Genomic DNA, 20,688 nt, shown 5'->3' with positions numbered 1-20,688 from the left:
CTCCCCCTTCACCCACTAGTTTTAGCATTTATTGATTTTTTTTGTCCTGAATGAAAACTTTCTTGTTTTATCATTTCTTCTGCATTTATTAATTGAAATTCTATAAGAAAGAATTTTCTCTTTTCCCATTTGCTTACTTCTTAAAAATCAGTGTGAATTTCTTTTTATTCGATAGGATAGTCTGTTACTATCATTATTTATTTTCAGGCTCAGAATGTTATAGATTTTGCCAGTGAGAGCTTCTTCGAACTGGCTTCTCTGTCTTTTGATATGCCTCATGATTTTTTAAGTGCTTTCCTACTTTCTGGCACAAAAAGACATTTGGGGCTCTTCTTAGACTTTGCCTGCCCATTTCCTGGCACAAACAAAAGAGCCTTGCTTCCCTTTAGTGGTGAATTGCATTTAGAAATGAGAGATTGAAAATGGGATTAAAAATGAAGAGGCTATATACAAATAACCAATCACTCCTGTGCAAGATGAAATAAAACCTCTGGAAATAAAAATTTCAAAGTTAAGGGCTCCGTGGGAGAGGGTAAGAGTAGATTAGAAAAAGCTAAAGAGGAAATTCGGGAGCTGGAAGATGAATTTAGAAAAAGTACACACAGTGCAGCACCGGAAAACAACACATGGGAAATGTGAACAAGATAGGAGAGGTTGAGACAGAAGGAGAGAGAACTTGCAACACAGTTCTCATCAGAATCCCTGAAGAGAAGAAAAAGGAGAGAAGCAATGGAGCAGAGATAATATTTAAAGGAAGATGTCTGTGAGTTTTCACAAACTGCTGAAACACAGGAATCCTCACTTCCAGGAAACCCAAGGAATGACAAGCAGAATAAATGCAGACTAACGTGCATGCTTACATCACAGAGAAGCTGCAGAAAACCAAAGAATCTTAAAATTACCTACATGGGAATAAAAAGGTTGTCAGCTGACATCTCAAGAACAACAGAAGCCCAAAAGCAGGGAAATAAAATGTTTATTGAATTGAGAGGAAAAATTGCTAAACGTAGAATTAATTACACAGCATGAATTATTCTTTTAAAATGAGGATACCGTGGATATTTTAGACACACATAACAAAGAAAATGTGAGGCATAAAAAGGAATTAAGAGAAATAATGAATTAAGGTGCTCTTGTCTTGTATTTAGCTCATGAAAGGAGTGTTTGGAGTTTATATGTTCTAAGGTTCTTTATATGGAGGGTATTTAATTTTTATTTGAGTAGAAGAAAAAAAATGAAAGGTGAAATAAGGAAACAAAAGAAAGAGGCATGTAGAAAAAGGCAATAAACAACCTAATTAGAGTATCTCGAGTAATGAGATGTGCATACAGTGGACACTGTAAGAGAAAATGAATGAATTGCAAGCATATGAGGTGCACGAAGCCACACAGTGTCAGAGCAGAGGAATGAAGTCTCAGATAAATAAATACAGTATGATTGATTCACTTATATAAAATAAAATTCAGAAACATGTAGAACAAGCAGTATATCGCATAGAAATACAAAGAGTGAGATTGAACGGCAGAGCAAAAGCGAAGCAAGAATAAACACGAAATTGAGGATGATGTTTACCTCTGAGTAGAAATGAGGGCGATGTGGAGAAATTCGAAACTGAGAACACCGTTCTTTTTCTCGAAATGGGTTGATGCATACATAATCGCTCCCCGTATGGCAGCCCTTACACTGTCCACAAAGTGTCTGAACATCCTTTCACAGTCATTATTTAATAAGAATAATTTAACCATTTACAGTTATTTGAATTTTTTTTTTTTAATTTGACCTTTATGTGGTGTGAGACAGGGTTCCAGTGTGCCTTTTCTCCAGGTGGAGAGCTGGCCACCCCAGCATCATTTGTCAGATGCCTGCCCTTTCCCCGGTGCAGTGGTCACTCTGGTCAGACACTGGATTTTCACGTATATCCCCTGGGATGTCTGTCTGGTCCCGTCTCCTATTTTATTGCCCCGTCTGCTGTCCGTGATGTGTCTCTCCTCGGCCAGAATCACTGTTGTGATCACAGCAGTGGCAGCTTTGTGGTTGGGTGTTCCCTTAGTAGAGATTAAGGCACAAATCCCTTCCCTCTTCTTTTTATTATTTTCCTTGGTTATCTGGGGGCACTTACTCTTCCAAAAGAACGCCTTAAGATTATTTCATCCAATTCCAAAAGGATTGCATTAAATTTGTAAATTTATGGTAATGTCTTTCCACCCAAGAGTAAGAAATGCCTTTGCATTTGTTCAAATCTTATTTTATGACCTTCAGTAAGATTTTATGGTCATTTTGTGTTGGTCCTATGGCTTTCTTATTAAATTTATTCATAAATATTTTCTGGGTTTTACCACTATTATGAGTGGACTCTTTTTCCCTTTACCATTTCTAATTATTTATTGCTAATGAAGAGAAGAATGATTAATTTTGGCATATTTTTCATCTGTTCAACCACCTCATCATAATTCTCTTGCAATTTTAATATTGTCCCTGGAGTCTCTTTGTTTTTTAAGTATACGGATACACAGTCAGCAAAAAGATATGGTTGTCAGTTGCCTTTTCCAAATTTTTACTGATTATTTCATTCTCTTGTCTTATTATACTTCCTTTTTGAATAAAAATGGTGATGACAGGTGTCCCTGCCTGGCTCCTGATTTTAACTGAAACAGTGGTTGGCCATTTAAGATGCCATGTTTAAGTTTTCCTCCATTTCTTTTTCCTTAGAGTTTTTATTTGGAATGACTACCATAGCTTAGGACTTTTTATTTCTTTTTTTTTTTTTTTTTAGAGAGAGAACCTCAAGCAGGCCCCATACCCCGCACAGAGCCTGACACGTGGCTCCATCTCACAGCCCTGAGATCACGACCTCAGCCGAAATCCAGAGTCGGACAGTTAACTGACTGAGCTACTCAGGCGCCTCCTTTTATTTATATTTTTGCTCTGGGCTTTGAGATATGTCCTGTACTTGATCATGGAGGCCAGTAATTTGAGTCTCGATAGTGACCATTCTGTCCTTAAATTCCTCTGATTTTCTTTTTGGCTCAAAAATCATAGTTCTCTTGAAACCCCCTCTTTGCGCTGTGCCCAGTTCTCCCAGAGTTCCAGTACTGTGTTGTCTGTGCTGAATTGTCATCCCCTTCCTCTGGCTGTTCTGGTCCTGGTCATTCTTCTTCTCTCTGGAGGCTGAGCCCCCTCCTGTAAATGGCTATTTGCCTCCACCTACTCACTGGGCCTCAAGTTCACACACTGAAGGACCTTCAGGCAATAGTGGTCCCATAAACAGTGGCTGAGATGGGGTTGGCCAACCCTGGGGGTCTCCATGGGGGAGTAGACAGGTTGTAGGGCTCCTGTGGAGAGCTGGAGGAAGCCTCCTACTCTCTGGTCAACATGTGCTCTCCCAGGCTCAGGGATAGAGCAGACAGTCCACTCATTCAGCCAGGAAAGCCAGCCTCCCATGAGCCTCTGTGCCTACCTGTCAGAGGCCTCAGCAGCTGCTCGGCTCAGACAAGCCAGACGGTGGGAGCTGACAAGAGAAGAAAAGATACTATATTTTTGATCCAGTTACTAAGCTTTGTTTTGATATTATGGCTGCTAATCCCATTGAGAGAAAAGGGCAGATCTTTGAGAAGAGAAATTGACACCCTTCCCATTAGAAAATATTAAATTTTTCTGTGCTAATATTAGATCTTTTAATCGAGCTCCATTTTTAAAAAATAAGTAGCAGAATAATCAAGGAGATGATGAACATGTTATTCTCTCTGGTTGTGATACATATCTGTGATAAGTGATCTACAAGGCCAGGGGCAGCTCTTGTACAGCAGGTAAAGGGCCCTAGAAGAATGTAGCATCCCCTCCGTGCTCGTAAGTCTGGAGTATAAATGTTGGGGAGCACCACGGTGCTTCATGCTGAGTGTCTCCACAATAATCCTTGAAATAATTGGAAGCAGCTCATGGTGTCATGGCCTTGAATCATTAGTTGGTGGAGAAGCAGGAAAGAATCCGCATAATGAGGTATCAGCGAGAGAGTAGAGAGACCCATCAAGAGCGGCAACATCTGGCCCCCTCAGCTCGAAGATGCAGGGAGCCCCGAGGAGCCAGAGAAAGTGACAGGAGGGCTTGGTACCACGAGGAAGAATAAGGGGTCTGGTGACAGAGAATAAGACAGATGCAAGCTGAAGAGGCTTTAGGCAAAGAACAGGAACTTGGGGACAGGAATATATTTGGAGGAAGTGCTCTAAAACAAAACCATTTTGCAAAAGAAACTCTCCCAAGGGCAAAAATCCCATTGTATTTCACATTTTCATGCAGCTTTTCTTTTTTAGAAGGTCTTGGAAATAGCCCTTCCCAAGCCAGCTGAGATAGCTTGATAAGGCAAACAGAGGCAAAGAGAAAAAAGAAGAGATTCTTGTAGTTTTATTATAGCCAGAGACATGCAAGTTGGGACATGGGCTTTTATACCCCTAAGTTCACAGGTGCGAGGCTGTTTTTCACGTCTCGTCGGATCTCTGCAGAAGCCCCTCATGCTCCTGTTCAGGAAACTGGGGAGGCTCACACAGGAAGGAGACTTGCTGTGTTGGAACCCAGGTCTCAGACTCTCACCCCGAGCTTTCCACACTGTCCACTCTGCCCGCTACTCACCATGTCACTGTGTCGCCTTCCTTAAAACCTGATTTCTGATAACTCACATCTCTAGCCAGCAATTTTGGGTGTCTGCAGTCTCTTAATCAGATCCAGTCTTTTTCCCCCTGGCATTTCCTGCAGCCGCTCCATGTCAAGCCCAATGCCCCACTCTGAACATAAGAAGTAGAACCTGGCCATCGCCCCCAAACCAGAGAGACACCCCCATCCCCCGCCCCGAAGCTCTCAGTGACCCTGAATTCCGGCAGCTCAGAGTCCTGCCTCAGGACCTGCTATTCTGTCTGACCTGCTATTCTTATACTGAGAGAAGTGCTGAGTGCTGGCCAGCGGCCTGGGAGCCCATCTTAAATGGAATATGCCTATGGGAAGCCTCAGGGAGAAAGCTCTAGCAATGGTGAGTCAGGCCAGTTCACTATTGTCACACAAAGCAGAGAGTGAGGCGGCAGGATAGCACAAAGGGCTCCCAGAAGGAAGAGACGCCAGGACCTGCCCGTGGTAAGTGGGTCTGACGCCTCTGCAGGCACCAGGGCCCAGGCTGCGGGCTACCTTTGAACCTGAGCTCCAGGCTCACCTGGCGGGTCGGAGGCCCTGAGCTGTTGAGTGCAGCCTGCAGAGTTTGAGCTGCAGTTCAGTCCTGGGCCCTGAGAATGTGTGGTTTCAGGCTCCCTCACCTCAGAGGCTGGGCAGAGTTTACACGGGTCAGTCCAATCCCCAGCTCAAGGAGAATCGCAAAGGGAAGCACGCCATTGAGACATTTTGAAGCTTGCTATTTCAAGCCTGCCTTTTGAAACCAGTTGGTACAGTTTATAGATTCAGTGTAAATAGGCTCACCTTTTTGTGAAGGCAGGTCTCCTGAAGATGGTCACCAGCCCACACTCGTGTCCCCACTTGCGTCAGTAAAAGCACATGGCTTCATAGCTTCCAGTCCTCTTGAACCTGTCACTAACTGAGGGTCTGAATTGAGCGCTTACTATGTGCCAACCTCTGTGAATTATGTCATTTAGTCCTCAAAACAATCCTGTAAGCAGCCAACTGTTGTTATCTTCATTTTTACATTAGAAGGAAAAGGGAGTAGGAGACTTGGCGGGCCTCCGACTTGGTAGGGTCGGAGCACAGGGCCGGATCAGTGCTGACCTGCGTCTGGTGACGCAGGCCTACCCCAGCTCGCTCGTGCTCTGCTCCACCAGGGGCCCTTTGCCATGTGCCAGTTTCCTTCCCACGTGAGCAAAGCTTTGTGTCCTCCCTTCTGGGGTCCCTCTGCGAGATTGGAAGCTCCAAGGACAGGAGGTGTCCAGGGTAGGGGGAAAAAGTGAAACAAGTGGCAGCCTTTTCAAATGACATCTGTCACTGTAGGCACTCAGTGGTATTGGGGAAGATACCCAAAACTTGGGAATAAGGCAAAGGGCAGGTGACATGTCCTCCAAGGTCATATTGGCACAGTGTTTAACAGGCTCGCCCAGGGTCGTTTATGCTCTGGGCCAGAGGTTGCCTCTCTGTGTATCGCACCATGCACTGCTAACTGAAGGCCCTTACTATGCAGTTACCCGCTAACTCATAGATTTGTTTCCAGTAAAGATGCAAACTGTTTCCGCCTGGTGGAAAAAAAATAGCCGGCAAGGTTGTGTCTTCTTGTCCTGTATGTCATTCACCAGCTGTGTGCCTTGCCCTGCCCGCTCAGTCCACCTTCTGTCTCCAACGCCCATGTACCCCTGAACCAGCTTCTCACTCCCGTGGGTCCCCTTGTTAATGAGTTAAATAAATCTTCACCTCATGCTCACTTTATATTCTCATGAGAGGCACGCTTTTAAGTTTTTGGAAAGTATGCTTTGGCATTGGGTTCATCTGTGGCTGGAGATGGGCACCTCCAAAAGCCCTTCCAGGGACATCAGGGCATATGTGACAACGAGCGGTCTGTTACATCCTGACTCCTTGGCCAGAAAGAGCCAGCTTGTTGTGCCAGCCCTTGTTCCAGGCATTTCTGACTTTGATGTAATGGTTCTTTTTTTTTAATTGAATTTTTTATTTAAATTCAATTTAATTAACATATACTTTATTATTAGTTTCAGGGGCAGAATTTAATGATTCAGTAGTTGCATATAACACCCAGGGCTCATTACATCACATGCCCTCCTTAATGCCCGTCACCCAGTTACCCCATCCCCCCATCCCCGCTCCCCTCCAGCAACCCTCAGTTTGTTTCCTAGGGTTAAGAGTCTCTTATGGTTTGGCTCCCTCTCTGATTTCATCTTGTTTTATTTTTCCCTCCCTTCCCCTGTGTTCTTCCGTTTTGTTTCTTAAATTCCACACCATGATATTTGCCTTTCTTATTTTGCTTAGCATAATACCCTCTAGTTCCGTCCACATTGTTGCAAATGGAGTTCATTCTTTCTGATGGCTCATAGTCCACTGTGTGTGTGTGTGTGGATATATATACACACCACATCTTCTTTATCCATTCATCTGTCAATGGACATTTAGGCTCTTTCCAAATGGTTTATGTTTGAAGCCAGTTTGTTGGACCTCGGTTATAATCTCTCAGCAATACACATGACAAGTTACATTAGCTTCCAGCAATGGGTAACCAGGTATTTCTGTTAAGCATTCAGACCTAGAAAATTTGGGCATGTCTTTCAGAGTTCGTCAAAATTCTGCTTTTACGAAGCACACAATTGCCTCGGCGTAGGGTCCGCTCTGGGGTCACTGAAGGAAATCACATCTGCCCAGCAGTCACCTGGACCATTTCTGGGGAAAAAAAGCCAGAGAAGGAGGGCAGGAAGGTGCTAAAGCTGAGGGGCATCCCATTAGAGGGAGGGGGCCTCTGGCCAGGGGTCCATGCATGGTAAGGAGTGGGTTTGGGTCTGTGATGCTCTGAGACCCCAGTAGCGCTTCCTCACATAGCACTGTGGACCTCCAGCCCATAGAGAATGTGCTAACTGGGCCTCCGAGCTGCATGCTTTTGGTGTGTGTGCAGCAGAGATCCTGTAGGCCAGGCGTGCTGATGTTTGGAGGTATCCTGATGTTGGAGAAGCTCACACTGTGGTTGTGTGGACCCTCCTGGCATGAGTTCCTTGAGGCAGGAGCATATCCCTGGTTGAGATTGTCCCATGTCTAAAGGATTTGGGTGAGATTGGTTGAAATCTAGGCTGTGCTGCCTCCCACCTACTTGTTATCTGAGCACAGGCAAATCACCTCTTAACTCGTATTTCCTAATCTGTAGAATGGGCACGTACGTATGCCACAGACACATTCAAGGTGAGGCCTGTGTGTGCATCTGCTTCCTAGGGCTGTTGTAAGGATTAAAGGAGAATGAGATGAGCTCACGTGTTCTGAGTGTGAGGCACGGCATGCATTGAGTAAATCGTGGTTACTCTACACACTGCCCTCTGTGGCTGGGTGCTGGAATGCGCATCTCCCTAGGGGTAGCTACAGATTCTCTTCCCATTCCTCCCTGAATGAGACTTTCCAGGGCAGAGCTGAAGTTAGCGCGCAGCCCCAGCCCCCAGGGCACCCAGAGGCTGTGTTGGTTCCCACCAAGGTGACTCGTGGTGAGAGCCCAGGAGGGCTGCTACCTTCCCCACCAGCAGCCTGGAAGGTGCCAAGAACCTTCTGGCCTGTGGGAGTGCTTGAGGAGGAGCCCCTTTCAGCCAGGAAGGGAGCCAGGGTGCTGAACATCAGGGCGATTAGACCTCCTTTCAACGCTCAGTACTCAGGGGCTGACAAACACCTCCAGAGAACCAGAGGCACCCCACTTTCCCAAGGGTACAGTGGGGCAAAGCGGCAATTTGGCGTCTGCAGTCATGGCTGCCGGCAGCCTGCATCTGCCTGGCAAGGTTTGTCTCGGAGCAGGGCTTTGTGAGCCAGGCTTCTTCCTGTGAGCCCCCAGGCTGCTCCCCAGCCCCGGCCCAAGGCTCTGCCCCCTCTCCATCAGGACTCAGGTCAAATCTCACCTCCTCAACAAGGCTTCTCTGACTCCAAGAGAGTTGGCCCCCCGCGGCAACCGGTCTGTTTCCTTCCCAGGATTGACTACAACCCACATTTGTTTGTTGTTTGTGTTCACGCTCCTGTGTGTCTCCCTACACTGTAGCATCCTGCCCTGAGGACAGTATTCCGGTGGACCTTGTGTCTCCAGCACCTGGAATGGGTCCGGCACAGAGGAGGTGCTCCTGGACTATTCCATGGCTGTGTAGGTGAAGCACCCCACTGTTACTGCCTGTGTGCGGCACGGGCTGGGGAGCTGGGTCTCTGCGGGCTCGTGCACAAACTCAAGTTCTGCAGCTACATACAAGGCACTTGCATGGTCTCTGGCATGAGCGAATCAAAGTTCACCAGACACTGTCTCCCGTCCACCTTGGGCGTGTCTGAGAGGATACGTTTTCTTGGAAGGTTCAGGGTGGGGAGTCCTGGGACCAGGAACTGCAGCTCCTGGACGGCACATCCACCTATCCAACACCTCTGTATGCACAGCAGGCTCCCAAAGGCAAGTCCTCAGCTCTAGGTCCTTAAAAAAAACCTGACCATGACCCAGGCTATGTGCTGTAGTTCCCTGGTGGGTAGGTATTTTTGCTCAGAAAATAAAGCATTGAATCCATCTGTAAAGGGCAGTATCTGCTGACAGGTGGGCACTCAGTTCCTGTACAGGGACCTTCTGGCCACCAAGGCTGGAGACCGCCGCTGTGCTGGCCTGCGGCTCACAGCAGGTTCCCGGTAGGCTGTCAGCGCAGGGCGCTTGGGGTTTGGTGCTGTCCATGCTTTCTCTGGCCACGGCCTACTCTTCTTGGCCTGCTCTGGGCCCCGCAGAGTGGGCGGTCGCCTCAGAGCCAAGCCGTCACCTCAGTGTGGTTTCATGGTGGGGTGGGATGAGGTCATAAGGATTTCAGCCCTAGTCCTATGCTGGACAAGGAGTAGGGACCTCCTGAGATGGCAGCATGAGAAGGGGGCTCTCCTCAGTGGTCAAGCCGGGGACAAGGTCTCAGTCGGGAGTGCTGCCTGCAGCAGTTAGCATCCCTCAGTAGAAAACTAGCATGCTTCCCCTCATGTGCCACTTGGCACCATCCCCCCGAGGGAAGCGCTCACTGATGTACTTTGCACCAGGGCACCAGTTATAGAGACTGAGTCGGAGTTTGGAAACTGCCACGTGGTATGGTCAGTGGTGAGAAAGTGGGCCCCCTGCAATGGGGGAACAAAGAAGGACCTGCCTCTTCTGTCTGATCCCTCGACGGAGTCCTGTGGGCTCAGCTCCCACTGTCGCTAAGCTGGGCCACTTCCCCTTCGCTGGGAGGCAATGGCAGCCCAGGTCTGTGAGTTCAAATCGAGAATCCTGATCTGAGTCACAGAGAGGATCTCTAGCACTAACTGGTACAAATGGACTTGTTTCTCTGGCACCATAACTCTCATATAACAATTCCCATTTCTGACTGTGTTCAGTAAATTTAATTAGTGTTGAAAAGCCGCTTATTTGGTAAGATGATCAGTTTCTAACCTGGGTAAACGACTTTCTTTATGACTATAAATTAAGCACATTATATCTTTTTCATGCATCATGGTCGTCCTCATCAATACTGTAGACAGTTGCTGGTGGTCTCACTTGGTTACCTTTCCCATTACTGTTTTATCATCATCCTGCTAGGACTGGGGAATTCATTCTGTTTTAGTAACAAGGAGGTAGTGACGAGGGGCTTGTTTAGCGAGGAACCTGCCGCTTGGTCCACGTCTCTGTGGCCAAGGATGGGATTCCAGGCCCACCTCTGTGTAGGACGTTCTCAGCTTGTCCCCGGGCCTGCTGGGCACAGACTGGGAAAAGCAGATGCATGGCTGCTCAGGTACTTTTGTCTTAATTGCAAATAATTAGGAATCAAATATTTGCCAACAGCCCATTTCCATGTCAGAGAGAACCTGAGTGTTCTTGACAACTTCTGTGAGCACAGGTTGGCCCGAGTGTTTTCTTAACACTGACTCCTCAGAGCACAGCCTATGGGGGAGGCCTCAGTCACGCCTGTGAGCTACTCATACGTGGGAACTGGAGGCCTGGTGTCCAGTGCTGGTCTTTGGAAGCACTCATTGTGATCGGGGCCTGCTGGTGCTTGAGAGGAGAAAGAGTCAGATGGAAGGGGTTCTGCCCCCACCCTCTGCCCTGCCATCCATTGCGAGCAGGCTTGGCTTTAACTGCCTAGGCTGAGTTAGGTGGTCTCTGAAGTCTCTTCCTACTCTGCCACTCCAGATTCTAGTCTCCTTTACCCCACAAGGCCCACCTCCATCGACCTTTGTCTCCCGTTTGTGCCTCCATCCTTCCAGCTTCCCTCCTGCCCTCTGACAGAGGAGGCAAGGGGAGAGGTACCCCTCAAAAGGTACCCCCATGGGGGCATGGGGCCCCCACTACCCTCCCCATCTCCGCCTCTAACCTGAAGTTTGAGCAGTGGTACCAAATCAGAGTTGAGAAGGTCAGCTTTTAAAACTCCTGTGTTTCCCAGAGCGTGAGTGTCCAGGGCTGTGTGAGTCCAGAGGCCCCGTACCTGCAGGGTCTCTCTCATCCAGACAGCGGGGCAGACATTCTTGGGAAGGGAAATCAGAGGAGGAGGCAGCAGGCTCGGACTTGCGCTGGCAATGAGCACCTCAGAGAGGAGCTAGACCCCAGGGGGTGAGTACTTGGAGCTGAGTCAGCTGGAAAGTGAGCACAGGCTGGGCAGGCAGCATAGCCAGGGCAATTACCCGGAAGCAGAAACTGAGAGTCCAGAGACTCAGAAACTTTGGCTCTGCCTCTTCAAACTGCAGTGACGAGTGGGCGCCCTTGCTGTCACACGGGAAGTTTATTAAAACAGTGATACAACGGCAATGCTTTGTGTTCTGGCCATCTTGGGAAAGAAACAAAGGCCGATATTTTTAGAGCTGTATTAGTTTCTTCTAGTAGCTGCCAGTGCTTTCTAGGGTAACCCATTTTGCAGCCACTCAGGAGAGTCATGCTAATCAAACATGCTCTGTGGCAAAGTAGCCATCAACACCGTGGGTGGAGGGCCTTCAGCCCAGGGCCTCCCACTGCCAGGAACCCTCGGCTCCCCTCCACCTTTCAACCTTGACAGGAAGATATGTGCCGGAGCTGATGAATGCCGCCGAGCCTCTGCCGTGACACACAGAACATCAGCCAAGTGGATAAAGGATCCACTTTCCTAAAGGATTAGGATCCGTACTTCAACACTCCTCAGAAATAGTTTGACCTTCTAGTTTATTATGATTCAAGAAAAAGTCAATATTTCTTAGCTTGCCAAGGCTGGAAGAATTTAAATGAATTATTGAATCAAGCAGTTAATCTATCGATAACTGATTTTTTTCCTTTCAAATCTAGAATGATGAAAAGCAGGCATAACCAAAAACAAGAAAAAGAAGGTTGTTTTTTCCCCCCAGACATTTTTTTTTTTTTAAAGATTTTATTTATTTATTTGAGACAGAGAGAATGAGAGAGACAGAGAGCACATGAGAGGGGGGAGGGTCAGAGGGAGAAGCAGGCTCCCTGCCGAGCAGGGAGCCCGATGCGGGACTCGATCCAGGGACTCCAGGATCATGACCTGAGCCGAAGGCAGTCGCTTAACCAACTGAGCCACCCAGGCACCCTTCCCCCCAGACATTTTAATCCCATGGGATCAGCTGGGGCCAAAGGTTCAATGTTGACCACCGGGGCCATTCTGTCTCGCTTGAGTATTGTGAAGAAGATATAATTAAAACTTAAAAGCAAAGACTTCTGTGGCCATAAAATCTGCATTCGTGTTTTAATTATTTGTATTTTGATATCCCTTTCGCATTCTCAACTTGTGTTTGCTGCCATTAATACTGCATTTTCTGGACTCCTCCGGTGGAGTGGAATGTCGTTTTGGGGTGCTTCCTGGGCCTTTCATGTAAGCGGGCCCTTCCAGCAATAAGATGCTCTCCTGGCCACCCTGCCCATGTGGGAGTGTGAGCTCTGGGCACCACTGCCTCACACCATTGTGCACGTGTGTTGGGTGCAGGGGACACCCAGGATCGTGGCAGCAGCTATTCCCAGGGTCTCAGCCTTCCTCCCACGGCTCTAGCTTCCTGCTTCATGCTAGAAAGCGCTGGGCAGTAGAGAAAGGCAACTGGTCCCACCGCCGGTGGCATGTACCCTGGAGAACCACATTCTCCCCAGAGAACAACGTCAAGCTCAAAAGCCTCCCTGCCGTGGCCGCCCCCATCCTGAACACTTAAGAGTACCGCTTTCTCCTTTCTTACTCCACACTGACTCGCTAGCCTCCGCCATTGCTCCCCACTGCCTAACATATCTGACCACACTTCCTCAGCTTGGCACTGTATGTCTCCTAGAATCACACCTTGGCATCCTTACCTTTCCCACCCCGCCCCTGTACAAAACTCCTCCTCCCATCAGGTCTGTCCCTCCAGTGCAGTTATGGGAGCCATGGCTCAAGCCTTGCCTTTTGGCAAGCCATCCTCCTCTCACTTGGCACGGTCCATTGGCACTGTGCTACCTCCACGTGGTCCTCTGGTTACTCTTCCCTCCCAGGATTGGGGGTGGGGGCGGTGTGCCTGAGATGTTTGGTGTGAGCCAACCATAAAACCTGAACCCTGTACAGCAGGGTGCTGCTTTTGGTACCCATGGCCACCTCCTGTTGTAGGGCAAAGACTCTTTTGGGCACACCAATCCCAAGGCCTTGGCTTTATCGGCAAATGGAACCACAAAGGAAGCCCTTGACCCCCACCACCAAATGCTTGCAGCTGACCCTCTGTTTTGTGTGTTTGGCAGGACTTTCTGGCCACGATGGGCTGCCAGCCTCCTGTGGGAAGAAGTTCTGCAGCCGCGGGAGCAGGTGCACGCTCAGCAGAGAGACAGGGGAGCCCGAATGCCGGTGCCTGGAGGCATGCAGGCCCAGCTACATGCCTGTGTGTGGCTCCGATGGGAGGTTTTATGAGAATCACTGTGAGCTCCACCGAGCCGCCTGCCTGCTGGAGAGGAAGATCATCATTGTCCACAGCAAGGACTGTTTCCTTAAAGGTAGGAAATTGCTTCCTTGCCCCTATGCTTTTGGGTTTGGGGATGGATCTTCTAATGCCCTTTTGACAAATGGCCCAGGTGCTGAGGCTGCAGGTTGAATGTGTAAAGGAAGGCTGGAACCTCAGCCAGATAGCAACCCCTGCCTTTGCAAGGGGGGAGGGCCTTGGGGAGCAGAATCTAGGCAGACCTTTGGGGTAGGAGAGGGAGGGGAAGAGAAGGGATGGAAACCACCAAGTGCCTGCAACAGTGAGGGAAAGGAGTGTCGGAATCACCTGGGCCTGGGCACCTGGAGTGGAGGGGGCAGGGCCCGGTCTCTCCCTAACAGGCCCCGAGCCTGCGGTGGTGTGACCAGGATGTTAGGGCGTTCTCAGCAGCCGAGCACAGGTCTGTTGACCCCCTACAGCCGCTCCCTGTGCCACCTGCAGCCACATGAAGGGCCACTTTCCCACCCTTGTGTCTGGGCTGTGGCAGCGGGAGTCGGTGGGGATGTGTCCAAGAGAGAGCGAGGCTCTGGTAGGTCGGGCTGCTCCCGTGATGGGAATAGTCTTGGACACTTTCATGGCTGTGCTTATGATGTTCACGCTGAGGTGCTTCAGAAATTATGAGGCACATTATGGAAATGAGGCCAAAGTGAGTCCAGGAAAAAATGTCCCTGGTCTGAAAACCCTGCCCAGCCTCATGCCTGCCGATCCCTGGCCCTGTGAGCACTAAAACACTTGACCAACCGCTCCAGCGTCATTGGCCGTGTTGAGTTTTATAGACTGATGTTCCGTTCTCCGGTTTCCAATATCCCCCAAATTGCATCTTTCTAAAGGTTTTTATTTCTGCATCAGAGTGTGCCCAGCCTCCCTCACCATCGGTTATTCAAACAGCATTTTTCATTTCATGTAAGGGAAAAACAACCACCCTGAAAGCCGCCTCGGTGAGGGAGGATGCGGGAGAGCTGGGGAGGATGGGGGCCGCCGGTGCACACAGATGAGGGCTCAGTTCTGCTTCATGCTCATTGAATTCATCCACCAAATCCTTCTGATTCACTGAGGCTTTGTACAGATTTTGTGAATGCCCATGCTGTGGGCAGCAGTCTCCACCAGCTCCCAGAGAGACCTAAGAGTACAGCCCGGCTCTGCCACTTCCCAGCTGTGTGACCTTGGGCACATCACTCCACTTCTCTGGGCCTTTTCCTCTGCTGTGAAAGGGGGCTATTGGCAGTACCACCTGCTCTGTGGAAGAAAGTAAATGAAAGGCTACACAGAAACCATGTAGCATGTGCCAGACACATCACAAGTGTTGTGTATTAATGACCCCTGTCGTCATCTTTCAATCCAGTGTGCCTCAGGCCTAGAGCAGAGAGACTCAGGTCATGTGGGGAAGGCAGAGGCAGGAACAAGGGCCCAGCCCAGCAGGTGTGGGGCCCACCTGGCTTGCTCGTAGGTGGAGTCAGGGAGGAAGGTGCTGAGGGTCACGTCCTCATGCTGTCCTGGAGAAGCTTACCTGGAACCAGGGCTCCCCTTTCTGCAGAACCTAGCTCCATGGGTCTGGATGCCACGGAGGAGTCTTCACTGCCTCTTGCTCAGATCAACTCCAGTCCCAGGCAGCAGGAAGGCCCGCCTGCCTCCATCGTCCAGCATCCCCACCTGGAGTGTCCGGCAAACAGTGAAGCCCTGTTCACTGACCGCAGGGTCTTGGCAGGGATGGAGGGCAGGCCTCCCTAGGGAGGGGGCTTTGGGTGGGCACCTCCCCACCTGCACCAGAGCCATGGTTCCAACGGGGAGCAGGAGGAAACAGTGACAGGGGGCTGGGGAGTGAGGTCTTAGAAGGAAGGAGGCGGTAAAGGACAATATCCTACAACCCCACCCCAAGATAGCAGTATTTAATGCCCTCTTCAGCTCCACTGATGACAGGTTGCCTTTGTCCCTATTTCCAGGGAATTACTGATACAGGAAATGGAAAAATACCTTCTTTTTTCATGCAAACAGTAATTCTAAATTCACCCGTGTCCCATTCTCTTTTCCTACCAGACTCTACAAAGAAAAGTTTTGACTCCATTCTCGGGTTTCATTTGTCCCCCAGAAGTCACTATTAGGACACAGTCCTCATGGGGCCAGGTGTGGAGAGAAGGAGGGGTGTGGTAGTGGATTCTAGGGGCCACAGTTCAGAGTGCCCCCTCTGTGGCTGGGACCTGGACCCTTGGCGGGGGTGGGGGGAGTTGTCCTGAGCTCTGCGTGGGGACCACAGCCCTCTTGCTCTGCAAGGGAGGAGAGGGGATATTCTAAGCCCCAGTTTCAAGAAAACTTGTGGTAGCACATTGTGGTTGCTATGGCAATGGAATTCCTCGTGAATGCGGAATGAAATATAACATCATTTAGGGATTATTAGCATGTGAGGAAAGCAAAACTGAACTCAAAAGCATTGCTTCAGCTCATCTTTGCAGCTTTGATACCAGCTCTCCTGCCATCCCAAGCAGGGTGTCTCCTGCCGAAATTAAGGGGGACAGAGGGAGGTAGGATTGTCGGATCTCTTTCTGCCTGTGGCCAAATTAAAGTTGCATTTGTTCTCAGCACCAAATACCACCAGAGAATACCAAGACAGTGGGTGGAATTCTGTGTAACTTTAACTTCTTATAGACTCTGTGTTTGGAAAGTTACGTCGTGACGTGGTGTTCCTATTTGTGTACTGGTTGGCACTTTTAAAATTGTTTTTCTGTCTCGGTTTTGAGTTCACCCTGTATCTCCTGCACTGTTTGTGAAGACAAGCTTACTTTCGGCCATCGCTCACTACACCAGGCTTGTATTATCCCAGATGATACAGTGTCATAGTTGGGCAGTTTTCCAAACAAACCGTGAAATTACAGAAGAAGGAAGCCTGTTAGGGCTACAGTTCTAGACGGCTCTGAAGATTCCTCGTCCTGCATGGTGTTTTTAGGGGCACTTTGGTGCTTCCAAGGAGAGTTTCCAGGCTCATGAAATCAGAGGACATAATTCCCATTTTTAACCAAAAAATGAAACACACTAACACTAGGCTCACTAACAAATCTCTCTTTTTTTTTTTTTTTTAAAGATTTTATTTATTTATTTGAGAGAGAGAGCACATGAGAGGGGGGAGGGTCAGAGGGAGAAGCAGACTCCCTGCCGAGCAGGGAGCCCGATGCGGGACTCGATGCGGGTCTTGATCCAGGGACTCCAGGATCATGACCTGAACCGAAGGCAGTCAGTTAACCAACTGAGCCACCCAGGTGCCCCACAAATCTCTTTTTTAAGTGTTAGTACACAGGGGAGGAAAAACCAAACCTTTTGTTGCAAGGCGGAACTTATCTTTTTTTTTTTTTTTTTAATGTTATTGCTTTGGAACTTAAATCAGGTCTCAGGCCTTCAGGGCATGTCCATACTTCTGCAAGTCTTTCCTGCCCTGCGAGAGAGCACTACTCACATCCCCAGCTGTGGGCCCAGCCTTTGGTTTCACTCTGTCGGAGCAGGTCCCTGCAGCCGGGGAGGTGCTGAGGCCTGCGTGAGCATCGCGGGCAGGAGTGGGCCTCGTGGGAGGTGCAGGGGGAGGGGGCAGTGTGGCCCAGGCTCACAGGTACGGCTTGAGATCAGTCATGGGCCATACCACCCCTCCTGGGACAGGGCACGTAAGCTCTCTGTGCCTCACTTAGCCCGTCTGCGGAACGTGAATGATGGCAGTGCCTACGTCACAGCGTGCATGCTGCAGGCATGAAACGAGGAGTGGCTGGCACGCAGTGAGCTCACCTCTCCAAGCAGTGTCAGGAGCACTCAGGACAGTGGTGATGCCGTTGCAAACATCAGGACACAGCTGAGGGGCAAATGCAAGGGGCCTTAAGACATCTGCCCGTGGGCAGCACTGTGTGTGAGCTAAGAACTCAGGGCGGTGGTTACTCCTCTGAACAAAGAGAGAGAAGATCGTTGGTTCTCCATGTTTATTTAATGAACGGCTAGAATTTGATCACCAAATGGACAGACTAAACTCACCTTCTCCAGCTGCCTTGCTGTTTTAGAAAGAGTTGTAACAAGTCATTTAAGTTCACCTAGCAAGTCAGTAGAGATGCGAAAGGCAATTCCAATAGCCCCTGATTCTGAGTCTAGAGGAAGTTTCTGGAATGCATGAAAGGCTCTTGGGAACTGCCAGTTGAGCCTTAGGGAGGGATTCGTCTGCCTGAGGAGGAGAAAGGGCATGTCCAGGGAAGAGACAGTGAGGTGCATCTCCCAGGGTGAGTGAGGGTGGGAGAGTGGCCCTTAGGGATGCAGGCATGGGGTTCCTACAGACTCAGAGAAGAGCAAGGGCCTGAAATGCAGATCCTGGGGAGTGTGGGTCCACACTGGGTAAATGCAGGCACTTGGGGAAGGTGAGCTGAGAAAGGCCTGCACGCCAGGCTAGGCCGTTTGTCCCCGAGCTGTGTGTCTGATGAACCAGTCCAACTTTCCCATTCCTCAGACAGGGACCCTGGGTCCCAGAGAGGGCTGGTACCTAGTCCAGGTTACACAGGCCCTGCCTCTGCAGCCTGCCCTTGAGAAGAACCCATAGCTCTGGAACTGTTCGTCCCAGCAAGGCCTGTTCAGCTCTTTTCTCCTTCTCCCCCGGAGACCTCCCGGTGCAGAGGTGGAGAGCTCAGGAGCCTTGGTCAGTGAGAAAGGTCTGGGAGCTCCTTGGCGGGGGCCTGCTCTCCAGGTCAGCAAGAAGCCCAGTTGGGAGCTGCTTCAGGAAAGCTGGCTCAGTCGTCCCAAACTGACAGGGCCTCTGGACGTACCAACACCAGACCACTCTCTCCCCAGTGAGGAAGGAATAGGAACTCAGGTTCGCTCAGAGCCTGCTGGAAGAGCCCCAGGACAAAACAGCAGAGCCTCTAAGACCAACCCGAAGGCCCTTCTAGCAGGTCTGGCTTTTTGCCGCCGGCCTCCACTTTCTCTCCAAAACCCCTTTCCTTTTTCCAATTTCTTCAAATTGCCCCCTATTCCTGGCCTCACACACATTCTGTCCAGAGGCCACAGCTGCTCCTCCAGCCCTGCCCAGCAATCTCTGTGCACTCAGTGCCCTTCCTGGCCTTCATTTTGAACTCCACAGAGGAGGGTGTGGCCATTCTCTGCCAAGTTGCCCAGCTTCACAGGCCTTATTGAATGTCCCCCAGGTGCCAAGGTTGTGCTAGACCTGAGGACACCCATATGATCAGGACTCCAGGCTTGACCTCCTGGAATTAACAGCCACAAGGAGGGTCTACCTCCAGTCCCTGGCACTCCCACCCTCTGGGCCAGTATGTGGGGGCCGCTCTAGCCAGAGACACCCCCAAGACCTCAAGGACCAGCGGGGATCTTCATGGACTGTCTCCTGTTTCAGAGCCTGCCCTCACCAGTGTGCAAGCAACTGGGGGGCGGGGGGGACTGAGCCGCAGGTTGAGAGCTCAGAGCTCAGTCATCTCCTTTCTATTTCTAGTATCTGCTTCCCCCACCAAGAGAAACATGGCTTCAAACAAATGTGTGTTCTTCCATTAATTCCCCCTCGGTTTTATGCAAGACAACGTCTTGGTGTGAGCACCTCACAGACGTGCAAGAATATTATCAGTGCAGCATGTGTGGTGTGCTTCACAGAATGGCTGTACTTTGGATGAATTAATTACATCCCAGTAATTAAAAATTGCTAATAAGTTACTGAGATGAGAAAGTCTGGCACCGCGTTGATTTTGCTTATGTAAACACGCCGCAGCCTCTGAGGCCCCCACATTGTTTCCTGCCCTTTCCTGACACCCCTCCTTCATATGTCCAGCCCCTCCTCGGTCAGTTCTGTGTGTCTCCTCCTAGCCCCACATCCCTCTAGGCGTCCTCCCTTCTCTCCCACTGACCCCAGGCACTGCCCACGCTGGGTGCCTCCACTGTCCCGGTCCCCCACACTCTGCCCGCCAGGGTCCCCACTGGCTCCCATCCCCATGAAGATTGGCATATCCCAGATGCCACGTCCAGGTGGCACTTTCCACCTGCTCTTGCTGCCTCCACCCTGCAGTGAGCAGTCTTGAGGCAGCCCCCACTCTTGGTCCTGTGATTGGTCGTGGGCTCCTCCTTCCCCACTAGCTTTCTACACATGAGTTCTCCTCAGGCCCCGCTCAGCCCTCCTCTCATTCCTTTGCACCATGCCTGCCATATGCAAAGAAGACCCAGCTATATCTTCACCCCGGTCTCTCCTCCACATTTCAGTCCCAGGTCCCCCTCCCCAGAGGCCCACAACCACCTCAGATTCAGTGTGTCCTGAATGAACTCTCCACCTCTCTGCTCCCTCTGTCCCTGACATCCTTGTTCCTCACACAGTGTCTGTCTCAGTGATGGCAACCTCTCCACACCCCAGGAGACCGGACCCCATGAGACTGATGCCTCCTTGCAGCTGAACCTCCACACCATAAAATCCTGCCAAGTTTACTTCCTTATAATTGCTATATTTGCCCCCTCTTCTATACCTCTTCTGCTACCACACACATCCATCCCATCATCATCATTCACCTGCACGACCTCTGTGACCCCCTAGCTGTTCTCCTAACTCCTGGCCAGATATTTCCTCAAACCCACCTTCTATACGGCCTTAAGAGTAAGTTTTCCAAGAGGTAACTTTGACCATGGCACTCCCCTGCCTTAACCCTTCCATCCATTCATTCAGCAAACATACACCTCCTGTGAATCAGGTCTGTTCCAGGCACTGGGGATAGAGCGGTGCAAAAAATGGATGATTCCTGCCTTGCTGGCACGTGCAATCTCTTGTCATACATAAGAGATAAAGTGTCTTAGCCAATGACAAGTGCCATGGAGGAGAATAAAGCAGGCACAGGGGTTGGCAAGAGTTTCTAGTAGGAGAAGAGGCATTTGAGCCAATACCTGGAGGAGGTTGGGAGGTAAGGGAGTGACCTACTAATATCTGGGAAAGGAGTAGCAGGTGCAAAGACCCTGAGATGAGAGCTCCCCTGGCATGTTTGGGGTTCAACAAGGAGGCCAGGGTAACTGAAGCAGAGTGAGGAAGGCCAGAGAGGTCCGAGTGTCAGTCAGAGGGGCCTCGTTGGCCAT

General features: G+C 49.9%; 1 protein-coding gene across 1 annotated transcript in view; it reads left to right on the top strand.

Moving 5' to 3' along the window:
* Positions 1 to 20,688, top strand: part of FSTL4 (follistatin like 4) — a 381,100-nt gene that overhangs the window by 169,326 nt on the left and 191,086 nt on the right. The window contains exon 3 of the mRNA XM_021702002.1: positions 13,388 to 13,636. Coding sequence (XP_021557677.1) covers positions 13,388 to 13,636 — 249 coding nt within the window. The remainder of the gene's footprint in view (positions 1 to 13,387; positions 13,637 to 20,688) is intronic.

This window comes from Neomonachus schauinslandi, chromosome 7 (assembly GCF_002201575.2).
Source record: "Neomonachus schauinslandi chromosome 7, ASM220157v2, whole genome shotgun sequence".
Taxonomy (NCBI): Eukaryota; Metazoa; Chordata; class Mammalia; order Carnivora; family Phocidae; genus Neomonachus; species Neomonachus schauinslandi.
The sequence above is the reverse complement of the archived record's forward strand: the minus strand, read 5'-3'. Positions and strand labels throughout refer to the sequence as shown.